Source organism: Hyperoodon ampullatus, assembly GCF_949752795.1.
Source record: "Hyperoodon ampullatus genome assembly, chromosome: 2".
Classification (NCBI taxonomy): Eukaryota; Metazoa; Chordata; class Mammalia; order Artiodactyla; family Ziphiidae; genus Hyperoodon; species Hyperoodon ampullatus.
This window is the reverse complement of record NC_136915.1, coordinates 8,860,887-8,887,684: the sequence shown is the minus strand read 5'-3', so window position 1 is coordinate 8,887,684 and position 26,798 is coordinate 8,860,887. Positions and strand designations below refer to the sequence as shown.

General features: G+C 52.4%; 1 protein-coding gene across 1 annotated transcript in view; it reads right to left on the bottom strand.

Annotated features, from left to right (window-relative positions):
• Positions 1-26,393, bottom strand: part of DISP3 (dispatched RND transporter family member 3) — a gene marked incomplete at both ends in the record, with an annotated part of 31,237 nt that extends 4,844 nt beyond the window's left edge. The window contains 16 exons of the mRNA XM_079698024.1: positions 523-668; positions 1,189-1,315; positions 2,310-2,482; positions 2,560-2,690; positions 4,756-4,940; positions 6,051-6,187; positions 7,494-7,607; positions 9,549-9,710; positions 10,616-10,777; positions 11,006-11,154; positions 12,774-12,913; positions 14,392-14,552; positions 14,981-15,115; positions 16,047-16,183; positions 24,150-24,369; positions 25,298-26,393. Of these exons, the coding sequence (XP_079554150.1) occupies positions 523-668; positions 1,189-1,315; positions 2,310-2,482; positions 2,560-2,690; positions 4,756-4,940; positions 6,051-6,187; positions 7,494-7,607; positions 9,549-9,710; positions 10,616-10,777; positions 11,006-11,154; positions 12,774-12,913; positions 14,392-14,552; positions 14,981-15,115; positions 16,047-16,183; positions 24,150-24,369; positions 25,298-26,393 (3,375 nt within the window). The remainder of the gene's footprint in view (positions 1-522; positions 669-1,188; positions 1,316-2,309; positions 2,483-2,559; positions 2,691-4,755; positions 4,941-6,050; positions 6,188-7,493; positions 7,608-9,548; positions 9,711-10,615; positions 10,778-11,005; positions 11,155-12,773; positions 12,914-14,391; positions 14,553-14,980; positions 15,116-16,046; positions 16,184-24,149; positions 24,370-25,297) is intronic.
• Between the last annotated feature and the right edge of the window lie 405 nt (positions 26,394-26,798).

Here is a 26,798-nt window from a genome sequence, read left to right as displayed (position 1 = left end):
GATGTGCGTGTGTGCACATGTGTGTGCACATGTGTGTGCATGGGTGTGTGTGCATGGGTGTCTCCTTGGCAGAGCCTAGGGGGTGAGCGAGGAAGCAGTGAAGTGTCGAATGGCTGGTTCCCTGTCTTCCGAGCTCTCCTGGGGGGGCCCAGCATGGGGGCTCTGTGGTCCCAAACCTGCCCCCTCACAGTGGCAGAGGGGAGTGTCTTGGACTGTCACCTGCCCCCGGAAAACGACGTGGACCTCGGGCTGTCGGGGAGGGAGGGTGGTGGGAGGTGGGTGGCGTCCCGTGTGGCAGAAAGGCCGAGCTTGGCGGTCAGACGGCCTGGTTTAGCACTTGATGCTGACGCTCACTAACCCCGTGACCTTGAGCAAGCAACTTCACCCCTCTTGGCCTCAGCCTCCCCTCTGAAGAACAACCACTCTGCTCTGCTCTGGGATGAGGTCCGGGAATCCATGGTGACACTGCACTCTGTGAGGTCAGCACACTGCCCTGCACCCGGCGGCCCACCCAGGGCTCACCGACTCGAAGGCCATGGAGATCCACTGCACTCGGCCATCCTTGACGCCCACGGCCCCGTGTGACAGCTGCCCTGGGAGCAGGTGGGGCTCAGGCAGCTCCTTGCACTCGGGGTGCAACATCTGCAGGAAGGAGGAGATGCTGTAGCCTGTGGGGAGAGGGGAGAGGTGGGTCGGGGCGGGGACCCGGGAAGGGAGCACGTCTGCCCCCCATCCTGCCTGCGCACGTGTACTTACCCATCTGGGTGTGTATGCACAGGGGCACGCACCCTTCCCCCAACCTCCTAGTTTAAAAAGTGTCTGGAACCACTGGCAATGCCATCGGGAAACCTACAACACCCATTAGCGGGCAGGGCAGAAACTGACATCTTGTGCCTTCTCAGGAAGAGCCCTGGCCTGACCCGGGTTATTACCTGTGCCGGCCCCTGGCCTTGCTCCCATTTCTGGAAAAGCTCCTCCTGCAGTGCGCCCTGCACACCGCACACCTCCCCACGCCCGTGCGGCTCTGTGCCGGTTCACCTTTAGGCACGAGCCCGCTCTCATCTGGAAGATTCGCACGCCCCCCACCCTAGCGTGGACACACATAAGCTTGGACACATGTCTGCAGCCGCCCTAACGCCAGGCACATGCGCCCTCGGGGTTGTCCACCCTCGGGTCCTCCGCACGCACCTGAGGGCAGGCACTGGGCGCCGCCCGGCTTCACCAGCTCCGAGTTCCCCGCGATGGCCTTGCAGAGGCGACACAGGTGCCCGATTTCTTTGAAGAGGTCAAAGCTGCTGTCGTAGATGACGCTGCCCTTTCCCAAGGAGACACAAGCCAGTGCGACTGCTCAGTGAGTCGGGAACTCAATCCTGGGCCCCACTCCTGGGGAGGAACCTCCGGCAGCTCCTGCTACCGTCACCGCCAGCACTTGGAGCCCTCTGCCTGGTCACCCGCGGTCCTGCCCGAGCCTGCTCTGCCCTGCCCCCGGCAGCACCTCTGCTGCCACTGCTGCCCACCCGCACGGGCCCCCTCAGCCTCCCCTCCTTGATCTTACAACGCACTCACCTGGGCTCCCTGCCTTTCCCTCTCCCTCGGCACAGCCGAGTCCCACCTGTCCTCCAGCGTGGGCCTCCTCTCCTCCCTGCCTCCCCACCCCTCCTCTGAACACCTGTGGACTCCCGGTCCAGACTGGACAGATGTCCTCTGACCCCACCTGGCTCCCGAATTACTTTCTGTCTGAAACCCTGTACACCCAGCCAGGCTGACTTCCCAAGGCAGGGGTCATGACCAAGGGTACCGACGTCCATGGTCCTTTCCACCATGTCTCAGCACCCACCAAGGGCCAGGCACAGACCTAGTCACACCTCCGTGTCAGTTCCTCTCCCCTCCAACGCCCAAGAGCCCAGCCCTGACACAAACATGTACAAGGGGGGAGACCACCCCGAGCGAGGGCACCATGGCCGAGGCACGCAGCAAGGGCTGTGGGCACAGGTAGGGCCCCGTGCAGGAGGAGGAGGGCAGGGAGGCTTTGCACACCTGTACTGCCCTCATCTCCGTTCCACCCCTAATGATGCGGGGCCGCTGGCTCAGGCCCCACTGTACCCAGATCCCTGGGCGATTCTAAGAGCTCAACGCTGCTCAGTCCTCAAGAGAAATGGTGCTGCGTAGCGGAGCCTGTGGGCCAGGTGAGCAGCCGAGGAGCCGAGAGGGGGTGTGCGGAGCCGGGCCGGCGGGCCCTGGGCTGGCGCTAGCTTGCAAGCCTGGTGTGGCCGGGCCCTCTGGCATCTGCCCAACGTGGGCACCCGTACCGGGTCTCCGATGACATGGTTGTCCACCTGCCGCGTGCGGTTGATGCCAACGATGCCAAAGACCACGAAGACCATGGCCCCCGTGTCCACGAGCGGCCGCACCGCCGGCTTCCCGCAGCCCGTGTTCACGCAGGGGTTGAAGCCGAAGGTGGCAGAGGGGCGGGCCTTGGGCGCTGTGGAGGGAGTCACAGCTGTATGGGAAGGCGGGGCCCAGCCTCCCAAGGCCCCGCCGCGGCCGCCCCGCGTGTACCTTTCTCGCTGGGCACGTAGAAGAAGCCTTTGGTCGGCCCATCGGGGCTGGAGCCGAGCAGGCAGCCAGGAGGGGCTGCACACACACGCCCGTGGAAAGGGGGCTTGTGGGACTGGGCAAAGTACAGCTTCCTGTGGAGGCAAAGGAGGCGAGGCCAGGACTGAGGCCAGGAAGGCCAGGAGCAGTGGGGGAGGAGAGGCACAGGCGGCCGTGCGCAGGGGCTGGAAGAGTGCAGGGGACGGGCTCGGGCTCCCCCAGCACAGGGGTTTAATCTTAGGTTCAGGCCTGGGGTTTGGACACCTGTTCGAGTCCCGCCCCTGCCAAGGCCCACCCTGTGGTCCTGCTCAAAGCACTTCCCCTCTCTGCATGTGTCTCCTCGCCTGTGGCAGGAGGGGTGGAAGAGACCAGCAGCTTCCAAACGGTCCTCAAGGGGCCCCAGGGCTAGCCTTGGGGGTCGGTGCTCAGAAGCCCCCTGCCCCACTTTAATCTGAACAGTGACAGAGCCTCAAGATTCTGTTTGAAGAAAGGATTCCATGGTTAGCTTATTCACCACTGGACTTGATGTAGCTCAAGGCTCTTTCTAGAATGTTCTAAGCTCAGCCAGGCAGCCTGACCCCAGTGGCTACTGTATATGCGCAGTGTGAGCCCGACCCTGGAGGGGAAGCAGAGGGACCCCCTCATCCCCCGAGCCGAGGTGTGCCAGGCCAGAAGGGCCCAGTGAGCCCATCTTGGTCATCCCCCTGCCCCAAGCATCAGCCTCGTGTGGGTGTTCAATGTCCTGAGGCCAGGCCCTGTCAGAGACCATGGGTCCCTGGTGTCACCAGTGCAGGCCCCGCGCTGCTGTTCTCTGGACCACAGCAGCAGTGGGCTCTTCCTTTCAGAGCACGTATTGTAATTTGCAGTGACACTGTGCTTGACTTGTTAGCTGCTGTCTCCCGAGGGCAGGAGTCACATCTGTCTTGTTTCCCATCCCCAGCACTACCCCCGTGCCTGTTCACAGTCAGTGCTCAGTGTTAAATGAATGAGTGGATGAGAGACAGGCCCTCGGCTGACACAGCCTCAATGATCAGAACGTGGCGGGTGGAACTTGGGAAAAGATGGCCCCAGCTGGCTCAGAGACCCCCGAGGCACAGAGTGCAGTTGATCATTAGGTGTTCATGGGCACTTACTTCAGGCCAGGCACTAGGTAGGGCGTGTGTATACAGTAGGTAAAGACAACAGACACGGGCTCTCTCCCATCACCTTACAGTCTGAGGGAGGGGGAACATTAAACATTTTTTTTCTGAATTAACTGTAGGTATTGAGAGTGTGGATAGTGCCTTGGAGAGGAATGCAGTGTGTACTCATCCATTCATTCACTCAGCAAGTGTTTCCTGAGCACCCGCTACATAGCACTACGTGAGGGGATACAGCACAGAACAGTAAGCTGCTCACGCAGGATGCCTGCGTGCTCCTGAGCAAGGACAGGTAATAAACCAGTAGGTCAGTATGATTCCAGGTGGTGGTAGAAGCCAGAAAGAGAGCAGCGGGGTGACGTATGGGGAGAGGCGGGTGTGGCTATTTTCGCCGGGGAGGGCGGTCTGGTCAGGGAAACCTTGTTGGGGGTGGGTAGGCATCTGGGTAAGGGCCTGAATCTTGAGAACAAGTCAATCCCAGGAGGAGCTACGGAAAAGCATCCTAGGCCCAGGGAACAGCAAATGCAAAAGCTCTGAGTTGGGAACTGCCTGACATGCTGAGGGGCCAGACAGCCGCTGCGCCTCCCGTGGGAGCCATCCAGAGGGAAGGCAGCAGATGGGGGAACGAACTGCGGGCCTGGCGTCTTGGTGTCCCCCAACCCCCAGTCCTGGGCGAGAAACATCTGAACAGATGGGTAGAAATGGACTGGGGTTTCTTTTTTTTTTTTTTTTTTTTTTTTTTGCAGCATGCAGGCCTCTCACTGCCGTGGCCTCTCCCGTTGCAGAGCACAGGCTCCGGACATGCAGGCTCAGCGGCCATGGCTCACGGGCCCAGCCGCTCCGCGGCATGTGGGATCCTCCTGGGCCAGGGCACGAACCCGTGTCCCCTGCATCGGCAGGCGGACTCCCAACCACTGCGCCACCAGGGAAGCCCGGACTGGGGTTTCTTAAAGGTGTCGTGAGAGGGGCAAACAAGTGGGCCGGGCCGGTGGAAACCGACTTATCTGCGAGGCTCTGTTACCGGCTGTGCTGCTGCTCCTTGGCGGCCACGTAGAAGCTGAAGTCAAACTTCCAGCCCCGCTTGGTGTCGCAGGCCAAGGTCGTCACCATCCACTTGCCGGAGGGGCTCGCCGCCTGGAGCAGCCCTACTGTAGACATACAAGCGGTCAGCTTCTTGGTGAAGTTACCAAAAGGCGCTCTATACACCTAAGCAGTGGATTGACAGAGACAAGACAGGTGACTCTGGGAGGCTGCCTCGGCCTGGGCCCAGCCTCAGGCTCGGTCCCCTCCCTCCTTGGAGTGCTCCCCGCCCCCTGCCCCCATTCCAGCCCCCAGAGTCAGGGGGTAGAGCCTTGGGCAGAGGCGCAGGAGGCCTGGGTTCAAGTTTAAAGATGGAGCAAATCCTTCCCTACCTCTCTGAGCCTCAGTCCTTCCTTCAACTGAGGATCTACTCCAAGCCAGGCCCTGAGCTGGGCTCTGAGGATACGGCTGTGAGCCAGACGGGCTTGGTCCCTGCCCTCCTGGAGCTGCCAATTACGATGGCTTCAGATTCTTTTAAGGGCCTTGAATTAAATATTAGGACGATAAGGCACAGGATGAATGGGGCAGTGGAAGAGGAGGCCAAACTGATAAGGATGGCCAGGACAGGGTCCTAGGAGGAGGTGACAAGGCGGTGAGAACTGCAGTGCAAAGGTCAGAGCCAGGGAACGCCTCTCACACCCCATCTTTTGAATGGAAATATAAACCCCGAACAAATGAGCTGACATATGTAACTGTCACCCTGCAGGTGTAACATGTTAAAGAAACACAAATGATTCCTGAGAGGGAAAAATCAGAGGCCTGGGTTGGCCCTGGGAGCCCCTTTTCTGGGGCGCTAGAACAGACGGCTGAGAACAACAATCCAACTAACAGCTCCCATTTTACTGGGCACTTACTACGTTCCAGATGTTACAGAACGCACAGGCCTTGCCTCATGTACCTCCAACATCCCTGGCTGGTACCTTTCATGTCCCCGTATCACAGATGAGGAAACTGAGGCTCAGAGAGATTACATAATCTTCCCAAAGACATACAGATTATAAATGGCAGAGCCAGGACTCGAACCCAGGCCTGGCTGACTCGGCAGCCCGTGCTCTCACCACTCTGCAGGTCCCTGCCGCAGGCCTGGCTGACGGTGGGAGAGGGTCCTCACCTGCCTGCAGCAGCTCCATCCTCGCAGGCCCTGCCCCCACCCCCATGTGGCCAGTGCCCACCAGTGTGGCATTGAGGGCCCCCTCCCCTGGTAGTGGCAGCTCACTTAGTGACAGCCAGGCTCACCTGGAAGGAGGGCACCTCCCCGTCCCCAGAAGACAGGGTCTGCCAAGGGCCAGGCAGGCTGGCGTTGAGGGAGAACCTGTAGACAGCCGGGTGGCCTTTGCTCTTCACCTTGGAGACGTACACAGTGCCTGGGGAGTCTAGGGACAAACGAGGGGTGGAGGAGGAGGGACAATCACCTCGACTGGCTTCCCCTAACCCTGCAACAGCCCAGCCTCGGCTCTGTTGACTGAGGAGCTGAGCCTGACCTTGGGGTCATCTCTGAATGGTGGCTCTGTTCCTCTCTACTGGACCGAGCCCATGGCAATGATGGGGGACTGGTTGTTGGTGGTGGACACTGGATGGGGTGGAGGTATAGATGGAGGGGAGTTGGTGGTGGACACTGGCTGGGGTGGAGGTATAGATGGAGGGGAGGTGGTGGTGGACACTGGCTGGGGTGGAGGTATAGATGGAGGGGAGGTGGTGGTGGACACTGGCTGGGGTGGAGGTATAGATGGAGGGGAGGTGGTGGTGGACACTGGCTGGGGTGGAGGTATAGATGGAGCGGAGGTGGTGGTGGACACTGGCTGGGGTGGAGGTATAGATGGAGGGGAGGTGGTGGTGGACACTGGCTGGGGTGGAGGTATAGATGGATGGGAGGTGGTGGTGGACACTGGCTGGGGTGGAGGTATAGATGGAGGGAAGGTGGTGGTGGACACTGGCTGGGGTGGAGGTATAGATGGAGGGGAGGTGGTGGTGGACACTGGATGGGGTGGAGGTATAGATGGAGGGGAGGTGGTGGTGGACACTGGCTGGGGTGGAGGTATAGATGGAGGGGAGGTGGTGGTGGACAGTGGATGGGGTGGCAGCATGGGTAGAGGGAATGACAGTGATGGTGGGAGCCATGGTGTGATGTGCCAGTAGGAACTAGGGTAGTGGAAGTGACGCCAACAGCGATGCCCCAGGCATGGCGTGAACGGTGGGGGAGTGTTGCTGGTGAGGATGGTGGGCACAGAGGGGTGACGATGGCCGTGTGACAAGGACACGCAGAACTGCCCCATGTGGGGGGTTTATTCCCACATGCATCCTGGCATCCGACATCTGATGGAGACCCCAGCAGGGATAAGCCAGCCTCCGGTGTTCAGGACGCCCCTGCCCCCCGCCCCCCCCGCCACCGCCAGACACTCAGGATTTGGCACACAAGGCAGGTTCACAGAGCACCACAAGCCAGGCTGGGGTGGTGGCAAGAAGGGACCACCCTGTTGGCTGAAGAGAGCTGGTGGGACGACGGACAAGGGCCTCAGGTTCACCCCCGCACCGACCCTTCCACGGTGACCCAAGGACACAGACTTTTGTTCCCGAAGGAGAATCAAACCATGGATTTAATGTGCTCTCCCCACAGGGCCCCTGCACCCTTGTACCAGGACCTCCCACTGCCCCACCAGCCAGTGCACACTCCCCACTGACCCTGTAGGGCGGCCTCAGGCCGGCTGGCCCAGGACACCCCTGAACCTCGCTTCTTCTTCTCCAGGGACGTCCGGATGTTGTTCTGCAGGCTGTGGGGCTTCTCCTGGAACAGACCTACCCCCCCACCCCCCGCACCGTGTCAGACAGCAGGGCCTCCCTGGCTGGGCCCGGCCAAGGCTGGGACAGAGACGACCCGAGGGACATGGGCCCCAGGGCCCTCAGCTTGGGAAGGGGGTGGTATCAGGGGTCTGAAAGAAACTAGATGGAACTGAAGAAAGGCCAAATGCTGAATTTACAAGAATCTTAAGGCAAAGGAAAGGAACCTGCCAGCCCCATCCGGAGAAAGAACTCGCAGCTTACCCTACTCATCCTCACCACGTCTCCCTTCCCTCCTCTGTCAAGTGGGATGACACCCAGAGGGTACCTCCAGAGGGTGGCTGAGGGACAAAAGGGGATGCTGCATCTCATGCGCTTAGCAATGTGTCTGGCTTGCGATGAATGCTTGATAAATAGGAATAATTAGAAATGGCATGTTATCAACTAGCAGAGATAGGGGAGACCTCCTGCTTTGCCCCAAGCAAGCAGAGGTTCAGGAAGGGTACATGACCTTCAGGGAAGCTAGAGGCAGAGCCCCGCCAGGATCGGGCTTGTCTGCCCCTAAAGCCGGACATCTTTATGCTACAGCCTGAGGGGCCCCTTTAAGAGGCAGTTCAGAGGCTAAGAGATACAAGGGGCTGGGGCTGGACTCTGGCTGGGGTCCTGGCCCTTCTCCAGATGTTTCCAGGAACTTCGGGATCATCCCAGGGTTTCTCCACCTGTGAAGTGGGAGCAGACAGGCCCTGAGGGATGGTGGGAGGCCTTGCAGCGGCAGTGACATTGGAGCGAAATTCGCTGCCCAGGCAGGTGGGAGAGGAGCAGGGACGTGGCCAATTTAGGAGGGGCTCCTCGGGCACCTCTCTGAGCTGCAGCCAATTATCATGCATTTGGCTAATGCCATTTACCGAGGGGAAGGCCAGGTTAATCTGAACACCACCCTAATTACATGAAGGCAATTACAGCAGTCAGCGGGTCTTCCCCCAGGAGCTGGAATCACTCACCCAAGCGTCTCCTCATTTGGTTTCTAACCACCCGGCAAAGCTGTATGACCTTGGGTCGACTTCCCCCGCCCCAACTCCAACCTCAGGCTCCCCTCTGTAAGACGAGAGCCTGGATCAGACTAACTCTAAGGCAAGCAGACATCTTTATCTCACCTCTTAGCTCATCCCCGGCACGCACTCCATCACCAAGTCCTGTGGGTTTCACCTCCTGAAAACCTCTTGTCTTCACTGTCACCATCGGCCACACCGGCTCCAGCCCCCACTGTCTCTTGTCTAGATGACTGCACGAGACTCCCACCTGGGCTCCCAGCCACGCTCACGCTGGCCCTCCGACCACACAGCAGCTGGTCCTTCTCTGCTTAAAGCCCTCCACTAGCTTCCAGTGCCAATTACAATACAATCCAGACTCCTCACTGTACCCCAGCAGGCCCTGGCCCAGCCCACCTGGCCAGCCTTAGCTCCTGCAACTACCTCCATCAAACCTGGCCCTGGTCTTTCCCACTCTGGTGCTCCCCTCTGCCTAGACCGCTTCTCTCCTCTCCTCTCCCAGCTTGGTCAACTCCTTCCCTCCCTCCCCCCGACCCAGGCAGGCTAAGTCTTGCCTTAGACATTCCCTCCTCCAGGAAGAAGGCTTCCATGATGCTGAGCTCCCCAGTCACCCTCCTTTTAGTCCACCACAGCTCAGATCTACTATTATATGGCCTGCCCCAGCAGTGGAATGAACGCCCTGAGCTCAAGAAGCCTGTCCTGCCCACTACGGCCTCCCCAGCACCAGCACAGCTGGCAGCCAGTAAGTATTCGTTTAATGAAATGTGAAAACATGGAGGCTTAGAGGTGGAGTGACTGGCCTGAGGTCATACTGTGATGGGGAGCCTGGATCTCACATCTCTCGTCTTGGAGACGTGGACTCCAAAAGGGGCAGGGGCCCACAGGGGACAGCCTGGCGGGAAACCCTCACCTGAACAGGTGATACAGGAGATGCCCTCGGCGCTCAAGTTGTACTTGAGATCCAGCAGCACCTGGATGTTGGTATCCGGCCGGAAGAGCAGCGGGGCCCGGCTGGCGGGGCGGAGCCGGCTGGCGAACACCAGGGACAGGATGAGGATGGAGACGAAGAGCCCTGCGAGGAAAGGACGCTGCGCTAGGCAGGGCTGGGGCCGGGGGTGGGGTGGGGTGGGGGCATTCACAGCCGGGGCTTCCAGAGCCCTGGGAAAGAGCTGCTCCCTCTATGGGGACGGCGGGGGAAGGGGGGGCAGGTATCCCAAGGGAGCAGGCAAAGGCCCAGCGTGCCAGCCTGTGGGTGAGGCTGCTAGGGGTCCGTCCCTTGGAGGTAGGGGCCGGTTGTTACATGTGTCATTGGTGGTCAGACTATAAGCTATAAGCTCATGTTCCTGGACAAGAACCAGCCACCATCTTAGAGCCCTTAAGAGTTTATAAACAGCCAGCATCTCCACTTGATCTTACACAGACCTAAATACAGTCAGTGATTATAATAATGATAATTAATAATAGTAGCACTTAACTTTCACTGAGCACTTACTACATGCCTTGCACTGGGCTAAGTTCTTTACATACACTGTGGCTTTCCTCACAACTGCCTTAGTAGATAGATACTATTCTTATCCTCACTTACAGGACAGGAAACGGAGGCTCAGACTAACTGGCACAGTCAAGGAGACACTGCTAGTACACGGCAGAATTAGGATTCCAACTTAGCCAAGCTGGTCTAAATCCAGAGCCCAAGCACTGGGCGCTCTGCTCTGCTGCCCAGCCTCATGACTGGCACATAGTAGGTGCTCAATAAGCAACAGCTACCGTGGAACCAGCTTTATTCTACGCAGGAAGGGGGTAAAGCTCCGAGAGTGAGGGACACCAGCCCAGGTTTCTGACCTCTAGCTCATTTGGGGAACAGGGGCAGGTTCCCAATGCCTGCATGTTGTTTGCATGGGGTGGGGTCTGACCCCACGCCTTAGGCACTGGGAGAAGCTGCAAGATGGGGGAAAGGAGAGTGGAGAGCCCACTTACCCACAATCACCCAACGGCTCTTGACGGCAGACCACAGTACCCAGTGGTGCAGCAGCTCCTGCAGCTGGGCGATGAGCTGCCCCCGGCTGCCCCCATCGGGGACTGGCTGCAGGCCCTTGGGGGGCACAGACACCAGGGACGCGTCTCCCAGCTCCAGCGACACTGCCGGGGCAGAGCAGCGGCCTGTCAGAGGGCAGGCCCAGAAGCGGGTCAGAGCCCACCCTGGTCCCTGCCCTCTCCAGGGAAGCCCAAACGCTTGATGGGGATCTCGTCCTGCCCCCTCCTCAGGACCAGCCTGTCCGCATACCAGCTCGCCAAGGGCTACTTCCCCTGGCCGAGGCAGCTCCTGGGTCCCAGCAGGCTCAGCGGGAGGCCCGCACCAGCTCTCACCTGGCTCCTCCTCCACATTGAGCAAGGGGATGTCATCATCCAGGTAGGGCATGGGGCCCTGAGCAGGGCTGCCCCCAGCCCGCTCAGCAGCAGCAAACACGTCCCCGGGGAAGTGCAGGGAGCTCCTGCAGCCGCACTTCTGGTGGCAGCTGTGGAGACAGTGGGAGGAGGGGGTGAGTCCTGGGTGTCCAGAGAAGTGGGGGAAGGTGAACCCAGGTATCACACCGCTGCCGACAGCTCACACAGGACACGCATCACAGGTTTCCAGGGGCCTGCACCTGAGTTCTCTCTAGCGCCATCTCCCCTGGGGCCCTTGGGTGCCACTCTTCCTCTGGGGACACAAATGGTGACAGCAGCCATTACCCAGGGAGAGGGGATGATGACTCGCAGCTGCCCAAGCATCAAGGTGACCAAAGCAGGGGAATCATGTCTCCCCCATCGTGTGCCCAGGGCCCTGACACCAGGAGGACGGGGAAGCGGGGCTGGGCTGAGGACGTAGCTGAGGCCTCGGCTGGAGTGAATGTGAGGGACACAAGGCTCACCCTAGGGACTGGGGACAAGAACAGTGCACACGGTGAATGTGCCAGGAATACTACGTGCCAGGCAGTAAGATTCTCTCATTAATCCTCACGGGGTTCCATGCACCCATTTTATAGAACAGGAAGCTGAGATGCAGAGAGGTTAGGTAACATGTCCAAGGTTCCACAGCCGCCAGGCAGAGGCGGAGGCTGGAGCCCAGGACTGGGAAGACTGCTGTGTCCACTGCCCCAGACTTGGGGGCGGGACAGGGTGGGTTTAGTTGGTGTCTCTGTAGAGATTAGAAACAAGGAGCCCTTTACCCAAGACACTTTGCTTCTATGTCACAAAACTGCCATAGAAATAGTCAAATCTGAACGTCTATAGTGCAGACCGCTGTGCCTCAGCCAGAGTGCCCTTGTCCAGTGCCCAACCTGTACCACCATACATGGTGGCCCTGAAGCAGGGGGTGTGTGTGGGAGAGCGGAGTGCGTCCCAGGCCCGAGTCTGAGCACCTCGCTGCCCCTCCTTGGCCCACCATGGTCAGGTGGACACTGTCATGGACCCCTGGCAGTCCTGCCCTTGCACGCCCTGCCCCAAGCCCAGACCCCCCATCATTCCTCAGGACTCCCAACCCAGGCAGCCACCCAGGCTGGATTCCATTTGGTCACTGTCCCCGCCCCCCGCCACTGACCACCTGGCCCATGAGACCCCAACCCCTAGACCTTCAGCAGCGGCTCTGGGTTGATCCATTCAACTCTGCACACCACTCACTGCACCTAAATATGGTTCCTCCCCCAAGATGAGAACCTTGAGGACACTCAACGTGGCGGCTAAGAGCATGGGATCCGGAGTCGGATTATGTGGTCTAAATCTCAGCTCCACTGCCTATTAAATGGGTAACCTTGAGAAAGTTGCCCAACTGCTCCAAGCCTCTGTTTCCTTGTCTATAAAATGGGTGAAATAAGAGGACCCAGCTGCCAGGGTCCTTGGGGAGGGTGGCAGTAAAATCTCGTACAAAAGCTCATTGCCCACTTCCTGGCACATAGCAGGTGATCAGATGTAACTACTGGACAGGATTCTCTTCTTCTTCTGCTCCCCCAGGAGTGCCCGGCATAGGACTGGGCATATGGAAGGTGCTCAATGGTGAATCACGAGGCTCTTGGGAGACAGGAGGGTGTGCTGAATGGCCCCCCAAGGGCCTGCTGTGGATATTCTGTGAGAGGAGGACACGACCCCCTGCCTGGCTCACCTGGTCTGGCAGGCACTCTCCAGTGGCGCCATATAAAGGCTCCAGATGCCCAGGGCAGCAGGCATGGTGAAGAGCACAGCCAGCCAGCAGCAGGACACGATGAGAGACATGAACAGGCCGAAGTCGTGGACGGCCGGGATCTGGCAATGGGGAAGTAGAGGGGGGATGTGGGACTATCAGGCCTGGAGCCCAGGGAGCCTGGGGACTCTGCAGTGAGGCACTCAGGACCCCCGACCACCCTCAGACGGAGGCAGGATGAGGAGGCCGGGGCTGCTGGCACAGAGGCACTGGCCTAGGAGGTCGTCAGAGGGCCGGGCTGGTGCCAGGGGCGGGGCAGGGGAGGAAGAGTCCCACCTCTGGTCCACACTGCAGCCCTCTGCCCGGAATAGTGCTCAGCACAGAGCAAGCGCTCCATAACTGTCATTACATGAAGGACCGAGGAAGACATGCCCTGTTGGAGCAGGCCACGTGTCAGCAAGGGGGAAGGGAGGAAAAGCTGCTGTGATGGGAATAGGGAGGCTGGGTGTGCGCCCTGCACAGGGTCACAGGGACCTGCACAGGGCGTGGCAGTCAGAAGGAAACTGTAGCCAACAAGCAGACAGGCCTTCACTGTTTGTGAAACACTTTCACAATCACCTCATGTCAGTCCCTGATGATCCACACATGAGGAAAGTGAGGCTCTGAGAGAGTTTAAACAACCTGCTGAAGGTCACACAGCCAGAAAATGGCAGAGGTGGGATGTGAACCCAGCTCTGCCTGTTTTCTGGATGTGGTTCTCTAGGAAGGCCTGGAGAATCCCAAAGCACCTAGTGGTTTCCACACGGGATCCCCAGCCCAGGTCATAAAACCTCTCAGATTCAGGAAGGCTCACTGTCCTATAGGCTCTGTTGGCACCAAGGACCTGGCCTGAGATCCTTCTCCTGAGCCCAACTCAGACGTGAAGGAGCGTGGGGTCAGCGAGAGAAAAGTGAGTGTGAGGCATGACCACGTGGTGTGAAGCCAGTGGGTGGAGAGGGCCCTGGACCCCAGTCAGGAGACATGGGCAGGCTCACCACTTACCAGCTGGGGGACCTTTGGAAACTGCCAAACGCCCTTCAGGACAGAGGTTGGATTAGCATTAATGAGCATCAATGAGAAACACTATTTGTATTATTATAATTCTCCCATTTGTTAAGTTCTGGTAATGATGACTAGTAGCAAAAATGGACTCTAAGCGGGGGAGGGGTAAATTGGGAGATTGGGATTGACATATACACACAACTATATGTAAAATAGATAACTAATAAGGACCTACTGTACAGCACAGGGAACTCTACTGAATACTCTGTAATGGCCTATATGGGAAAAGAATCTTAAAAAGAGTGGACATATGTAAATGTATAACTGATTCACTTTGCTGTACACCAGCAACTAACACCACACTGTAAATCCACGATACTCCATTAAAAATTTTTTTTAAAATGAGAAAAGAATGGACTCTAGGGACGTGGCAGGAACCTTGAGGCAGAGGCTGCGTGGCCCCAAGAGAAGGGGCGGGTAGGAAGAGCAGAGACCAGGGGCCAGTTGTGCACGGGAGGGACGGGGAGGTCAGGTCGGGGTGGGGAGGGCGGGCTCCCACCTGGGAGAAGACGTTAGCTGCATAGGCGGCAGCCGTGGTCAGGGAGGTGAAGAAGGTGGCCTTGCCCGCCGTCTGGATGGTATGGATCATCCGCAGCTGCGGGTCTTCCAGGTGGGTGGCCTGGCGGTAGGTGTTGATGAATACAAAGACATCGTCCACGCCTACGGGAGGGAGCCCCGGCCAGCAGGGCTCAGGATCACTCTGCCGTGTCCACAGCCAGACCCAATCTGGGCCAGGAACCCAAGCCCCACCCTCCATGCTCCTCGGTCCTCACCCCCGCCCCCACCAGAACCAGGCCCTTTCCTCCAAATCTTAGCCCCCTTCCCACCTTTCCCACCATTCTTAACCTCCACCCAGAATATCTACCCATTCCTTCCACCCCTTGGGGGCTCCACCCATCATATGTCAAAGATCACCCACCACTCATATTCTACCCCCCCACCACCCCAATTCCAAGGCTCCGAGGTCTGAAAGGGGACTTTTTGGAGCCCCCATGGGAGCCAGGCTTTGCCTCCTGGAAGAAGGCCCTTTTGGGGACAGAGTTCCCAAGTTCCCAGGGCCCATTACCATGGCAACAGAGGCAACTCACCAATGCCCACTATCACAAAGGCAGCCACCCCATTGAGGATGCCCAAGTACTGGATACCAAAGACCACATGGTACAGGAAGAGTGCCACCAGGCAGCTGAGGCCGATGCTGGCAATTCCGAAGAAGGACAGGAACACTAGGCAGGGCAAGAGGCACAGGGGACGGAGAGAGTGGGTGGACCCAGAGGAACACACCTCTTCAGTGTCCCTGGCCCCTGCTGGGTCCTGCCTCACAGCGCCCCCCCAACCCCAGGGAGTATCTCTACCACCCCTGTCTGAGCCCAGCACAGTTTTCTGCACCCAGAGAAAGGGCTGGGCAGGAGGTCTGAGTGGCAAATGAAGCCATTTTTGAGTAAGTCAAGTTGTTTATGGGCCCTCATCTTTGCAGAACTTGTTTCAAGTGCTAGTGGGGAATTATTATATATTTACATCTGTCACCCCAGTAAACTAGAGGTTCCATGGGGGTAGGAAGTGTGTCTGTGATGTTCCCCATGTGCCTGGATCCCTGGCACCTTAGAGCATCTGGAACATAGTTGGTGCCCAATTAATATCTGTTACATGGATGAATGAAGGTCTTTTCCATTTTTGAAGGTATGACCAATCTCTCATTCACTTGAGCAATAGAGAGTACCTACTGTATATGCAGAAAGAAGCAGCTAGGGTATATGGGGAGATGGTGGTGGAAAAGTAAACTGGGGGATTAAGGGCAGCTGACTGGGACTATAGCACAGGCTACAGAATAATTCATAAGGTGTCCAATACTCCAGACTCCCCAAAACTTATCAGCAAGTTTATCGGCAAGAAAAAGATGGTCAAAGGGAAAAAAGTTCAACTGTGGGAGGTCATGGGGATGGGGGCCCTTGGGCATGGCCCAACCTGCCTCTGAACCTCAGTCTACCTGCCTGGGGTTAGAAGGTGATGTCTGAGCACCCCTCCCCCCACCAGTTCTGACATAGTGGATTCAAGACCATTTCTGGCATTCCTGAGCAGGAAGGCTTTGTCCAGAGAGAAGCACACTGGAAGAAAAGAAGGGGCTGGCTCCACGCGGGGCTTTTGAAGAAACCCTACCTGAGCAGGAGGTGAGAATGTAGACGAGGGCGGCAATGCAGCTGCTGCTGATGAAGGCCAGGAGCATGTCATTGTTGAAGGTTCTGCGAACCTCATAGTCAAAGAGGTCCGTCCCCCCATACAGAACCTGCACTTTGCTGAAGAAGGGAGGACACAGAGAGAGGAAAGATGGAGTGGATCAGAGACAGAGGAGGTCTGGGAGCCATCCACCTAGTGTCTCTTCACCTTGGCTCTACATTATGATCACCTGGGGGACTTCCAAAAGTCCTGATGTCTAGGCCATACTCTTGACAAATGAAATCAGAATGTCTGGGGTGGGACTGAATTATCAGTGAGGTTGAGACCACTGCTCTACACAAATAATAATCAATTATAGCCAAATTCTATGTCATCTTCCAATTCTAAATTATTCACAGCAAAATTCTAAATTCAAACCAGCTTCCAGATACTGTTTTACACTGCTAGTGTGCATTTAACAGCAGTTATTCTTAATAAGAAAAACTTAACCAAGCTGGTCAAGTTGAGTTTTAAAATACAAACAAAAATGAGATCTGCTTCTGGCCAAGATGGAGTAACAAGATGAAATCTAGATTTACCTTCCCAGTGAAACTAATGAAAAACATAAGAAAATACATGAGACATGAGATAACAAAGAATGGTGATCTCTGAGAGGTGAGAAACAAAATGGACCCTATGCTTACCCTGACTTACTGGCTTGAGAGAGTTTCCAGGCTTCACTGCAGCCTAATATATGGGTTAGTGACTTCTCAAAAGAGGCTGAAAGTTTTCCAGACTTGATGAAAACTATAAACCCATTGATTCAAAAGGCTCAAGCAATGGACCCCAAGCCCCCCCAAACCATGAATAAAACAAAAACAATGCACATCATAATCAAATTGCTCAAAATCAGTGACCAAGATAAAATCTTAAAAGCAGCCTGAGATAAAAGATGCATTACACAGAGGAACAAAAATAAGGATGACAGCAGATTTCTCTTCAGAAACAATGCAAGTGAGAAGACGATGGATCAAGGTCCTTTACCAACTGGGGAAAAAGTCAACCCAGAATTCTATATCTTGAAAAATATATTTCAAAAACAAAGGCAAAATAAAGACTTCTTCAGTATACAAAAGCTGAAAGGGGGCTTCCCTGGTGGCACAGTGGTTAAGAATCCGCCTGCCGATGCAGGGGACATGGGTTCGAGCCCTGGTCCTGGAAGATCCCACATGCCGTGGAGCAACTAAGCCCGTGTGCCACAACTACTGAGCCTGCACTCTAGAGCCCAGGAGCCACAACTACCGAGCCTGCATGCCACAACTACTGAAGCCTGCACACCTAGAGCCTGTGCTCTGCAACAGGAGAAGCCACCGCAATGAGAAGCCTGCGCACCGCAACGAAGAATAGCCCTCACTCACCACAACTAGAGAAAGCCCACACACAGCAACTAAGACCCAATGCAGCCAAAAATAAATAAATTTTTTAAGAAGCTGAAAGAATTCATCTCCAGTACACCTGCACTACAAGAGATGTTAAAGGAAGTCCTTCAGGCAGAAGGAAAATGATTACAGATGGAAATATACGTCTACACAAAGGAATAAAGAGGACCGGAAATGGTAACAACATGAATAAATGTACAAAATTTTCTTATTCTTATGTAAATCTTTTAAAAAGATAACTGACCGTTTAAACAGAAATAATAATAATGTGGTATGGGGTTTATAACATATATGAAAATAAAATATATGATAACAATAGCATAAAGGCCAGGAAGAAGGAAATGGTGGTATACTATTCATGTATAGTATACACTATACATGAAGTGGTTTAACATCATTTGAAGATACACTGATAATTTAAGGATGTATACTATAAACCTTGAAGCAACCACTAAACTAAATATTTATAGCTAAAAAAACAACAAAGGAAATAAAATGGAATAATAAAAACTTCTCAGTCTAAAAGAAGGCTGAAGAGAGGAAAAAGGGAACTAAGAATATATGGGACAAAGAGAATAAAATAAAATAGTCTTAAGTCTAACCATATTAGCAATGCATTAACTGTAAATGGTCTAAACACCCCAATTAAAAGGCAGAGACAGTCAGATTAGATTTAAAAAAAATCAAGACCCAGCTACCTACAAGAAACTCACTTTAAATATAGACACAAACGGTTAAAAACAAAAGTGCAGAAAAAAATATACCACGCTGACATGAATCAAAAGAAAGTTGGAGTGGTTACATTAATAACAAATGAAATCAATTTCAGAGCAAAGAATATTACTAGGGATAAAGAAAGTAATTTAAAAATGATAAAGGGCTCAGTTCATTAAAAGAATACAACAATACTACATGTTTTGGACTTAACAACAGAGCTTTAAAATACATGAAGCAAAAACTGATAGAAATGAAAAAAGAAATAGACAAACCTGCAATTATAGTTGAACATTTCAAAACCCCTTTTCTCAATGATTGCTAGAACAATTAGACAGAAGATCAGTAAGGATATAGAAGACTTGAACAACATAATCAACCAACTTGACTTAATTGACATTTATAGACTACCCCACCAAACAACAGCAAAATATACATTCTTTTCAAGTGCACAGGGAACATTTAGCAAGACAGACGATATTCTGGACCATAAAACAAAACTCAATAAATTTAGAATAACTTAAGTCATGCAAAGCATGTTCTCTGACCATGATAGAATTAAATTCAAAATTAGCAACAACACACTATCTGGGAAATTCATAAATATTTGGAGACTAACACATTTTTAAATAATACAAGGGTCAAAGAAGAGATCAAAAGGGAAAATTGAAAGTATTCTGAATTGAATGAAAATGAAAGCATATGTCAAAATGTGTGACATGAGCTAAAACAATGCTCAATGGTAATTTTATAGCAATAAACACTTATTTAAGAAAAGGAGAAAGCTTTCAAATCAATGACCTCAGCTTCTACTGCAAGAAAGAAGAACAAGAGAAAATTATATATAAAGTAGGTGTAAGAAAGGAAATAATGAAGATCAGAGCATAAATATATAAATATATAAATAAACAAACAGAAAGATAGTAAAGAAAAATCAATGAAACCAAAAGCTAGTCCTTTGAGAAGATCAATAAGATTGATAAACTTCTAGCCAGACTAATCATGAAAAAAGGAGATAAAACACACATGAAAGAAGGGATATCACTACAGTTTTTATAAATATTCAAAGATAATAAGGGAATATTATGAATCACTTTGACATTTTAATGAAATGTCATTTGACAGTTTGACAATTTCATTTGACAATTTAAATGAAATGGACAAATTTCATGAAATATACTACCAAAGCTTGTGCAAGAATATAGAAATAACTTTAATAGCCCTATATGTATATTTAAGAATTGAATTTGTAGTTAAAACCTTCCCATAAAGAAAACTCCAGATCCAGACAGTTTCATTGGTGAATTCTATCAAACATTTAAGGAAGAATAATGCCAGTTCTCTACAAACTCTCCAGACAACTGAAGAGAGGAGAATACTTTCCACCTCATTCTGTAAAACATTTTGATAGGGCTTCCCTGGTGGTGCAGTGGTTGAGAATCTGCCTGCCAATACCGGGGACACGGGTTCGAGCCCTGGTCTGGGAAGATCCCACATGCTGCGGAGCAACTGGGCCTGTGAGCCACAACTACTGAGCCTGTGCGTCTGGAGCCTGTGCTCCGCAACAAGAGAGGCCGTGACAGTGAGAGGCCCGCGCACTGCGATGAAGAGTGGCCCCTGCTTGCCGCAACTAGAGAAAGCCCTCACACAGAAACGAAGACCCAACACAGCCAAAACTAAAATAAATAAATAAATTAATTAAGAAAAACATTTTGATACCAAAATCAAACAGAGATATTACAAGAAAACTACAGCCTAGTATCCATCATGAACATATACCAATGAACAAAGAATACAAATAGAATCTAACACTATATAAAAAGGATGATATATCATGACCAAGGGGGATTTACCCTAAGAATGCAAGGATGGCTTAAAATTAAAAACTCAATCAATGTAATTCACCATATTAAATTAAAAAAGAAATACTGTATGATCTCTCTCTAGATGCAGAAAAAACATTTGAGAAAACTGAATATTCCTTACTGATTAAAAAAAAAAAAGACACCAGCAAATTAGGAATAGAAGGGAACTTCCTTAACCTGGTGAAGGACATCTACAAAAAACCTACATACTTTGGTCAGGGATAATACAGTGTTGTCCATTCTCATCACTTATTCAACATTGTACTGGATGTTCTAGCCAGTGCATTCAGGCAAGAGAAAGAAATAAAAGGCATTCAAATTGGAAAGCAAGAAGTAAAACTGTCTTTATTAGCAAAAGACATAATTAACTATGTAGAAAATCAAATGTAATCTACCAAAAATCTTCTAGAACTTATAAGGGAGCTTAGCAAGGTTGCAGGACCCAAAGTCAATTATATTTCTATATACTAGCAACTAACAATTGACAAATGAAATTTTTTTAAAAATACCATTTACAATAGTATAAGAATATGAAATAGGGATAAATCTGACAAAAGACATCATATACACCACATTCATTAGTCATAAGACTAATACTGTTAAGATGTCAGTTCCCCTCAAATTGATCTGTGTATTTGACACAATCATAATCAAGATCCCAGCAGACTTTTTTTTTTTTTAATTTTTATTTATTTATTTATGGCTGTGTTGGGTCTTCGTTTCTGTGCGAGGGCTTTCTCCAGTTATGGCAAGTGGGGGCCACTCCTCATCGCGGTGCGCGGGCCTCTCGCTATCGCGGCCTCCCTTGTTGCGGAGCACAGGCTCCAGACGCACAGGCTCAGTAATTGTGGCTCACGGGGCCAGCCGCTCCCTGGCATGTGGGATCTTCCCAGACCAGGGCTCGAACCCGTGTATCCTGCATTGGCAGGCGGATTCTCAACCACTGCGCCACCAGGGAAGCCCCCAGCAGACTTTTATTTGGAGAATTGGACAAGCTGATTCTCAAATTCATAGGGAAATGCAAAGGACCTAGAATAACTAAAACAACTTTGAAAAAGAACAACAAAGCTGGAAGACTAACACTTGGACAAGACATAGTATAAAGCTACCATAATCAAGACAGTGTAATACTGGTGTGCAAATAAAAAATAGATCAATGGAACAGAACAGAGCATCCAGAAACAGACTCACATATATACGGACAAAAGATTTTTGTCCAAGATGCAAAGGCAATTCAGTGAAGAAAGAATGATCTTTTCAACAAATGATGCTGGAACATCTGGATAGTCATATAAAAATAATAAATAAATATCGGCACGTTACAATATATACAAAGTGTTTATAGTGTATGCCTTGCACCATATACAAAGATTAATTAAAAATGGAATATCACAGATCTAAATGTAAAACCAGTTTTAAAGTGATCAAAAGATCTAAATAGTCACCAATGAAGATAAATGGATGTCAAATCAGCACGTGAACATCACTGGTAATTAGGGAAATTCAAATTCAAATTGCAATGAGATATCACCACACACCTAGTAGAACGGCTAAAACTTTTTACACTGACCATACCAAGTGTTAGAGAGGTTGTGGAGGAACTGGAATTCTTATACACTGGGTGGGAATGCAAAATGGTACAACCAATCTGGAAAACAACTTGGCAGTTTCTTAAAAAGTTAAACACACACCTACCATATGATCTAGTCATTTCACTCCTAGGTATTTATCTAAGACATATGAAAGCACTTGTTCACACAAAGGCTTGTTCATAGCAGCTCTATCTGCAATAGCCAAACCTGGAAACAACCCAAATACCCATAAACAGGTGAGTGGATGAACAAAAGGTGGCATCTCCACACAATGGATACTACTCAGCATTTAAAAAGAATAAACCATCTACACATGCAACAACATGGATACAATTCAAAATAATTAGGCTGAGTGAAAGAGAGCAATCAAAATTGTGCATACTATATGATGCCATGTATATAAAACTCTAGAAAATGAAAATGAATATACAGTGATAAAAAACAGAAAGTGGTCCTGGGGTGGCAGTGGGAAGGCAAGGTGAGGCAGGATGGAGTGATTATCAAGGGGACATGAATAAACTTCTGGGGGTGACGGGTCTTTTCATTATCTTGATTGTGGTGAAGGTTTCATGGTGTATACATGGGTCAAAACTAATCAAATTGTAAACTTTAAGTATATGCAACTGGTTGTATATCAATTATACCTCAATAAAGCTGTTTAAAAAACCAAACAGGACATTTAAAAACCAAGTAGAAAAGATCTTTGGATTATCTACTTTGTTGAACTAAATGGATTAATTGATCTTTCATTAGAGTAGAAAACTGAAAGTTCAATCAATTGTTTATTCATTCATTCATTTGTATAGCTTTGATAGAATGCCTTCTAGGTTCCAGGTCCTGTCTTAGTTACTGGCTATAAAACACATGGGCCCAAACTTTTACTCTCAAGTAGAAAGGAATAGCTCATGCAAGAACAATATTCTTGCCTAGAACTACTAAAAAGTCACATAAAATTGAGAAATCATCTGTTTAATGACATTAGAGACTTCCTGAAGCAATAAGAACTAGAGGGCTAAGACTCCAGAAAGCAAAGAACCTACAAAAGGTAAGCTTCCCTTCTACAGCTGCGTTTACCCTAGAGGTATTTGCTGATTCTGAACACAGGCATGAGGCTAAAAGTCTAGGCGCGGAGTCAGAAAAACTAGCAGAGCTTTGGGCAGAGACTTGCAGAGCAGCATAGCATAAAGCCAGTTTCTTCCTCAGCACTTCTGCCAAATACTGGGGCCGTGTGGAGTATGAGGCTACAAAGCTAAGCAGAAAGGCTCTGAAAAACCAGAGTAGAGATATTTTTAGCAGTTTTGAGAGACAAAGATTAGGGTCTGAAACCTGTCAGGGGAAGGGGCTCTGCAGAATACTCCAGGCTCTCAGTTGAATATCTTAGAGAACCAAGGGCAAACTAGAGGTAGGCTGAGAATTTTCAGTATTGCAAACCTGCCTCGACTTCGTGTGACTGCTGACTATTTAAGGTGATCAGTCACAACTCCATCTGCCTAGTGGAGGGAAGGATAAACTTTCTCTGGAAGAAATAACATCATCTGGACCTCTATGTTTTTATATACAATGTTCATCACTCAGTAAAAACTACCAGGCATACCCACAGGCAGGACCCCATGACCAAAAACCAAGTGAAAGAACAGACCACAGAAACAAATCCACAAGTTATCCAAAATAACCTAATAACTTGATATGCTTAAGATGCTTATGGTGTGTATAAGGGGCTCAGAACAGTGTGTGGCACAGGGTAAGCACTCAATAAATGTTAGCTCTGATTATTACAGTAGTTGCTCAATAAAGGAATGAGGGTATTTCAGTCAGATTCATTCCACCTGTGCCGGGGGCTGACTTGTCAGGGCAGAGGAGCAAGAGGCACTGGAGCTACTGCCCTGCAGGACTGACAGATGAGCTATCCAATGCTCTTTCCTGGTGGGGAGAGGCCCAGTTGTATACTCAGACACACATCCCAAGGGCTGGAGGACGATCAAAGCACCCACTGCCCAAAAGCTCTTTCACATCTCTTAGTTCGTCTCCTCCTAATAACTGCAGAAGGGCAGCAGGAGTCATCATCCCCGTTTTACCAGTATCAGAGGCCCAGAGAAGTGAAGTGACTTGCCCACTATCTCCCTGGATAGTAGAAGCAGAGAGGAACTCCTTGCCCTGGTCAATACTCTTTCCAGAGGCCTTCTAGCACCACCTCAGGAGAAAATCAATACCAAAGACCCCGAGGGCAGAAGTTCCTCCAAAGCTGTCATGTTCACTAAACCATCAGCACTGATCAGGAAAAGCGTCCTTTCATCTGTCAGGGTGATGATGAGGATGTATCTGGCTCTGCCCCTGATCTGAGAAGAAAGATCTCCTGGGGAAAAGGTTGCAGGTAAGGGGATCTGGGGTTTATGAGAAAAGAACCACCTGGAAACCAACTCCCTACGCTAATACAGCCCTTTCCTGGTACAAACAAGGACAGGCCAGGCACACACCGGGTGCAGCTGGACTGCCTACCTAGTGGACTGCTTGGCCAGCATGGCCACATAGGTGACCACAAAGCTCTGAAACTTAGCCCGCTGCTCCTCCCAGCGATCGTCCACCGAGTAGTAGTTGGGCAGGGGTGCTCCAAAGAGGATCTCGCTGCGCAGGAGGGAGCTCTTGAGGTTTTCTGCAGAGAGGCCCTCGTCCACATACCAGTAGAACTCCGGGTGAGTCATGGCCAGCTCTAGGGAGCCTGCAGGGGCAGAGGTCAAGGGGTCCAAGGAGCTCAGTGGGTCAGCTCCCAACAACCCTCCATCAGGGTCATCCTGCCCTCCTCAACACCTCACCCCCTTTCTAAGGAAATGGAAAACTGTCCCAGCTTGGGCTACCTCCAACTGTCTCTAACAGAACGGATGGTTTAGAGAAATCACAGCTGTCCGAGGGGAGCAGCCCCCCAGATATGCTCAGGCGGCTCCCACTAAGTTTACACCTTCATTTCAGTTTGAACCTCACCTAATTCCAAGGCTCAGTCTCTGCAGTCCTGTAACTCCTTCCCATCCCAGTCCCGCCTCCATCTGCTTAGAACCCCGCCCATGTGCCCCTTAAAAGGCAAACCCAAGCCCCGCCTCCACAGCCAGCCTCTGGCCCCTCCCCATCCTTTCTCAAGTCCCATCCCTAACGTACTTCAAACTAATGCACCTTGATCAACCCCAGCCTCTCTCCAGATGCCCAGTTCTCTGTAACCACACCCCACCTTCCCTCTAACCAACCTCACGCCCAAGCCCCACCCCAAGCCTAACTCTAGCCACAGCATAACTCCCAGTCTCCCTCAATCCAGGTGTGCACACAAACCTCCTTCCTTGCCTCCCTCAGATCCCATCTTGCAACCAACCCCAGTTCCCTGCCCTTCCTCAGTGATGGCCCCCAGGCCTGCCCAGCACTCAGCTCCAGCCTGACTCCACCTCAAAGCCAATTCTGACCCCATCCTCCGACCAGTCTGTGAAGTACTGAGTCAAGAATCAAGCCTTCCCTTAACCTCCAAGCCCCGCTCCCAGACTCATTAACCACCCTTCCCTTACAAGCCCCACCTACCCTCAGCCTCCACCCCTTACAAGCCCCGCCTCCAGCCTTCAGACCTGGTCCCTACAGGCCCCGCCCCACCCACCCCCAGGGCTGCTCACCCCGGATGTCGGCCAGGTCCTGGCCCATGCCATCATAGTAAATCTTGCCACCCCTCTCAGTGGGGAAGAAGTAGGTCATGAGCGAGCTGGGCGGGGAGCAGTAAGAGTAGGAGCCGAGCGGCAGGTCTTTCAGCACTTCATGGGGCTTCCAGCAGAACTCCCGGAAGCCCGGGTGGTCCATGATCTTGCGCTCAATCTCGTGGATTGTGACCAGCCGCTCACTCGTGAAAATGTTGCGCTCTGCGTCGCCACGCGCCAGGAAAATGAGCTCGATGCGCCAGTGCGCGTGCGTCTGGGTGTTGGCGCTCACATAGGAGTGTGAGTAGTCCCAACGCGAGGTGCCTCGGCGGGCACGGCTCTGATTGGCCGCAGCCGCCACGGGGGGAGGGGCGCTGGGTTGGCGCTGCCCATTCTTGTCCAGCCCCTGGTTCACCTGGGCTTCACTCTGGTTGGCTGCCAGGCTCCTCAGGGGTGGAGTCTCTCGCCGAAGACGCCCGCTCCGATTGGCTGCTGGCTTCTGAGCGGTGGAGGTGTCCCACAATCCTGGGCCAAGCTCTAGCGCGGCAGGGTCTTGGTACGGGACCCGGGCGGCCGGCCGCGAGCGATTGCCTAGATGTAGCTGCTGCAACTGCTCTGTGATGAGGCGTTGGAGCGTCTCAGAAGTGAAGTCGGCCAGGTCGCGCCGGTTGCGCCCCCAGGACCCAAACTGGGATTTGAGCGCCAGCGCGAGGGCGTCGAAACGCTGGGAGGCCTCATGGTTGCGGATCTCAAAGGCATTGTAGGAGATGTCAATGTCCAGCGGCGGGTAGTAGAGGAACATGAAGGCTGAAAGAGCCATGGGGATGCTGCAGCCGAGGAAGAGCACCAGCCCCGCACAGCACGGATTGGTGAAGGCCCAGCCCAGTGTATTCCAGAAGCCTGACGCTGGGGGTCGGGAGGGCAAGGTCCAGTGCCGCCAGCAACACTGCCCCCCTGCCCCAGCTTGGGGCCCCGGCTTCTGGGCCCTCCTAAAGGCCTCACCCGCTGCTTCCTCCTCCTCTTCCTGCGCCTCTTCTAGCCACACATCCTGCAGCAAGGGGTCATCCTCCGAGTCCATAGCCTACAGGAGAGGGAGAGGGTCAGCAGGCTGCAGAGAAGGAGAGGATGGTGCCCTGTAGCTGCAGTCGTCCACCCTGCGTTAACCCTGCCCACTCATAACCAAGACAAATACTACAATGGAATTGCATCAAGCAGGCACTTAACTGAATTCAACCACGTGTACAAAACAGAAAGAAAAATCCTATTATTTGCCCATCACATCTCCCAACTAGATCAGGGCTTTCAAGGTCACAGAAAAAGGAGACTCATAGCCCAGTTGCAAACAGAAGAGATATTCCTCCCCGTGTAAGGGATATTCGAGGGGAATTTTGACGATGTATGATTTCCCAATTTTTGCTGCATCCTCTGATTTTAGAACTCAAAGCCAGTGTGAGGTGTGACTTTGCTGCAATCACTTTCATTT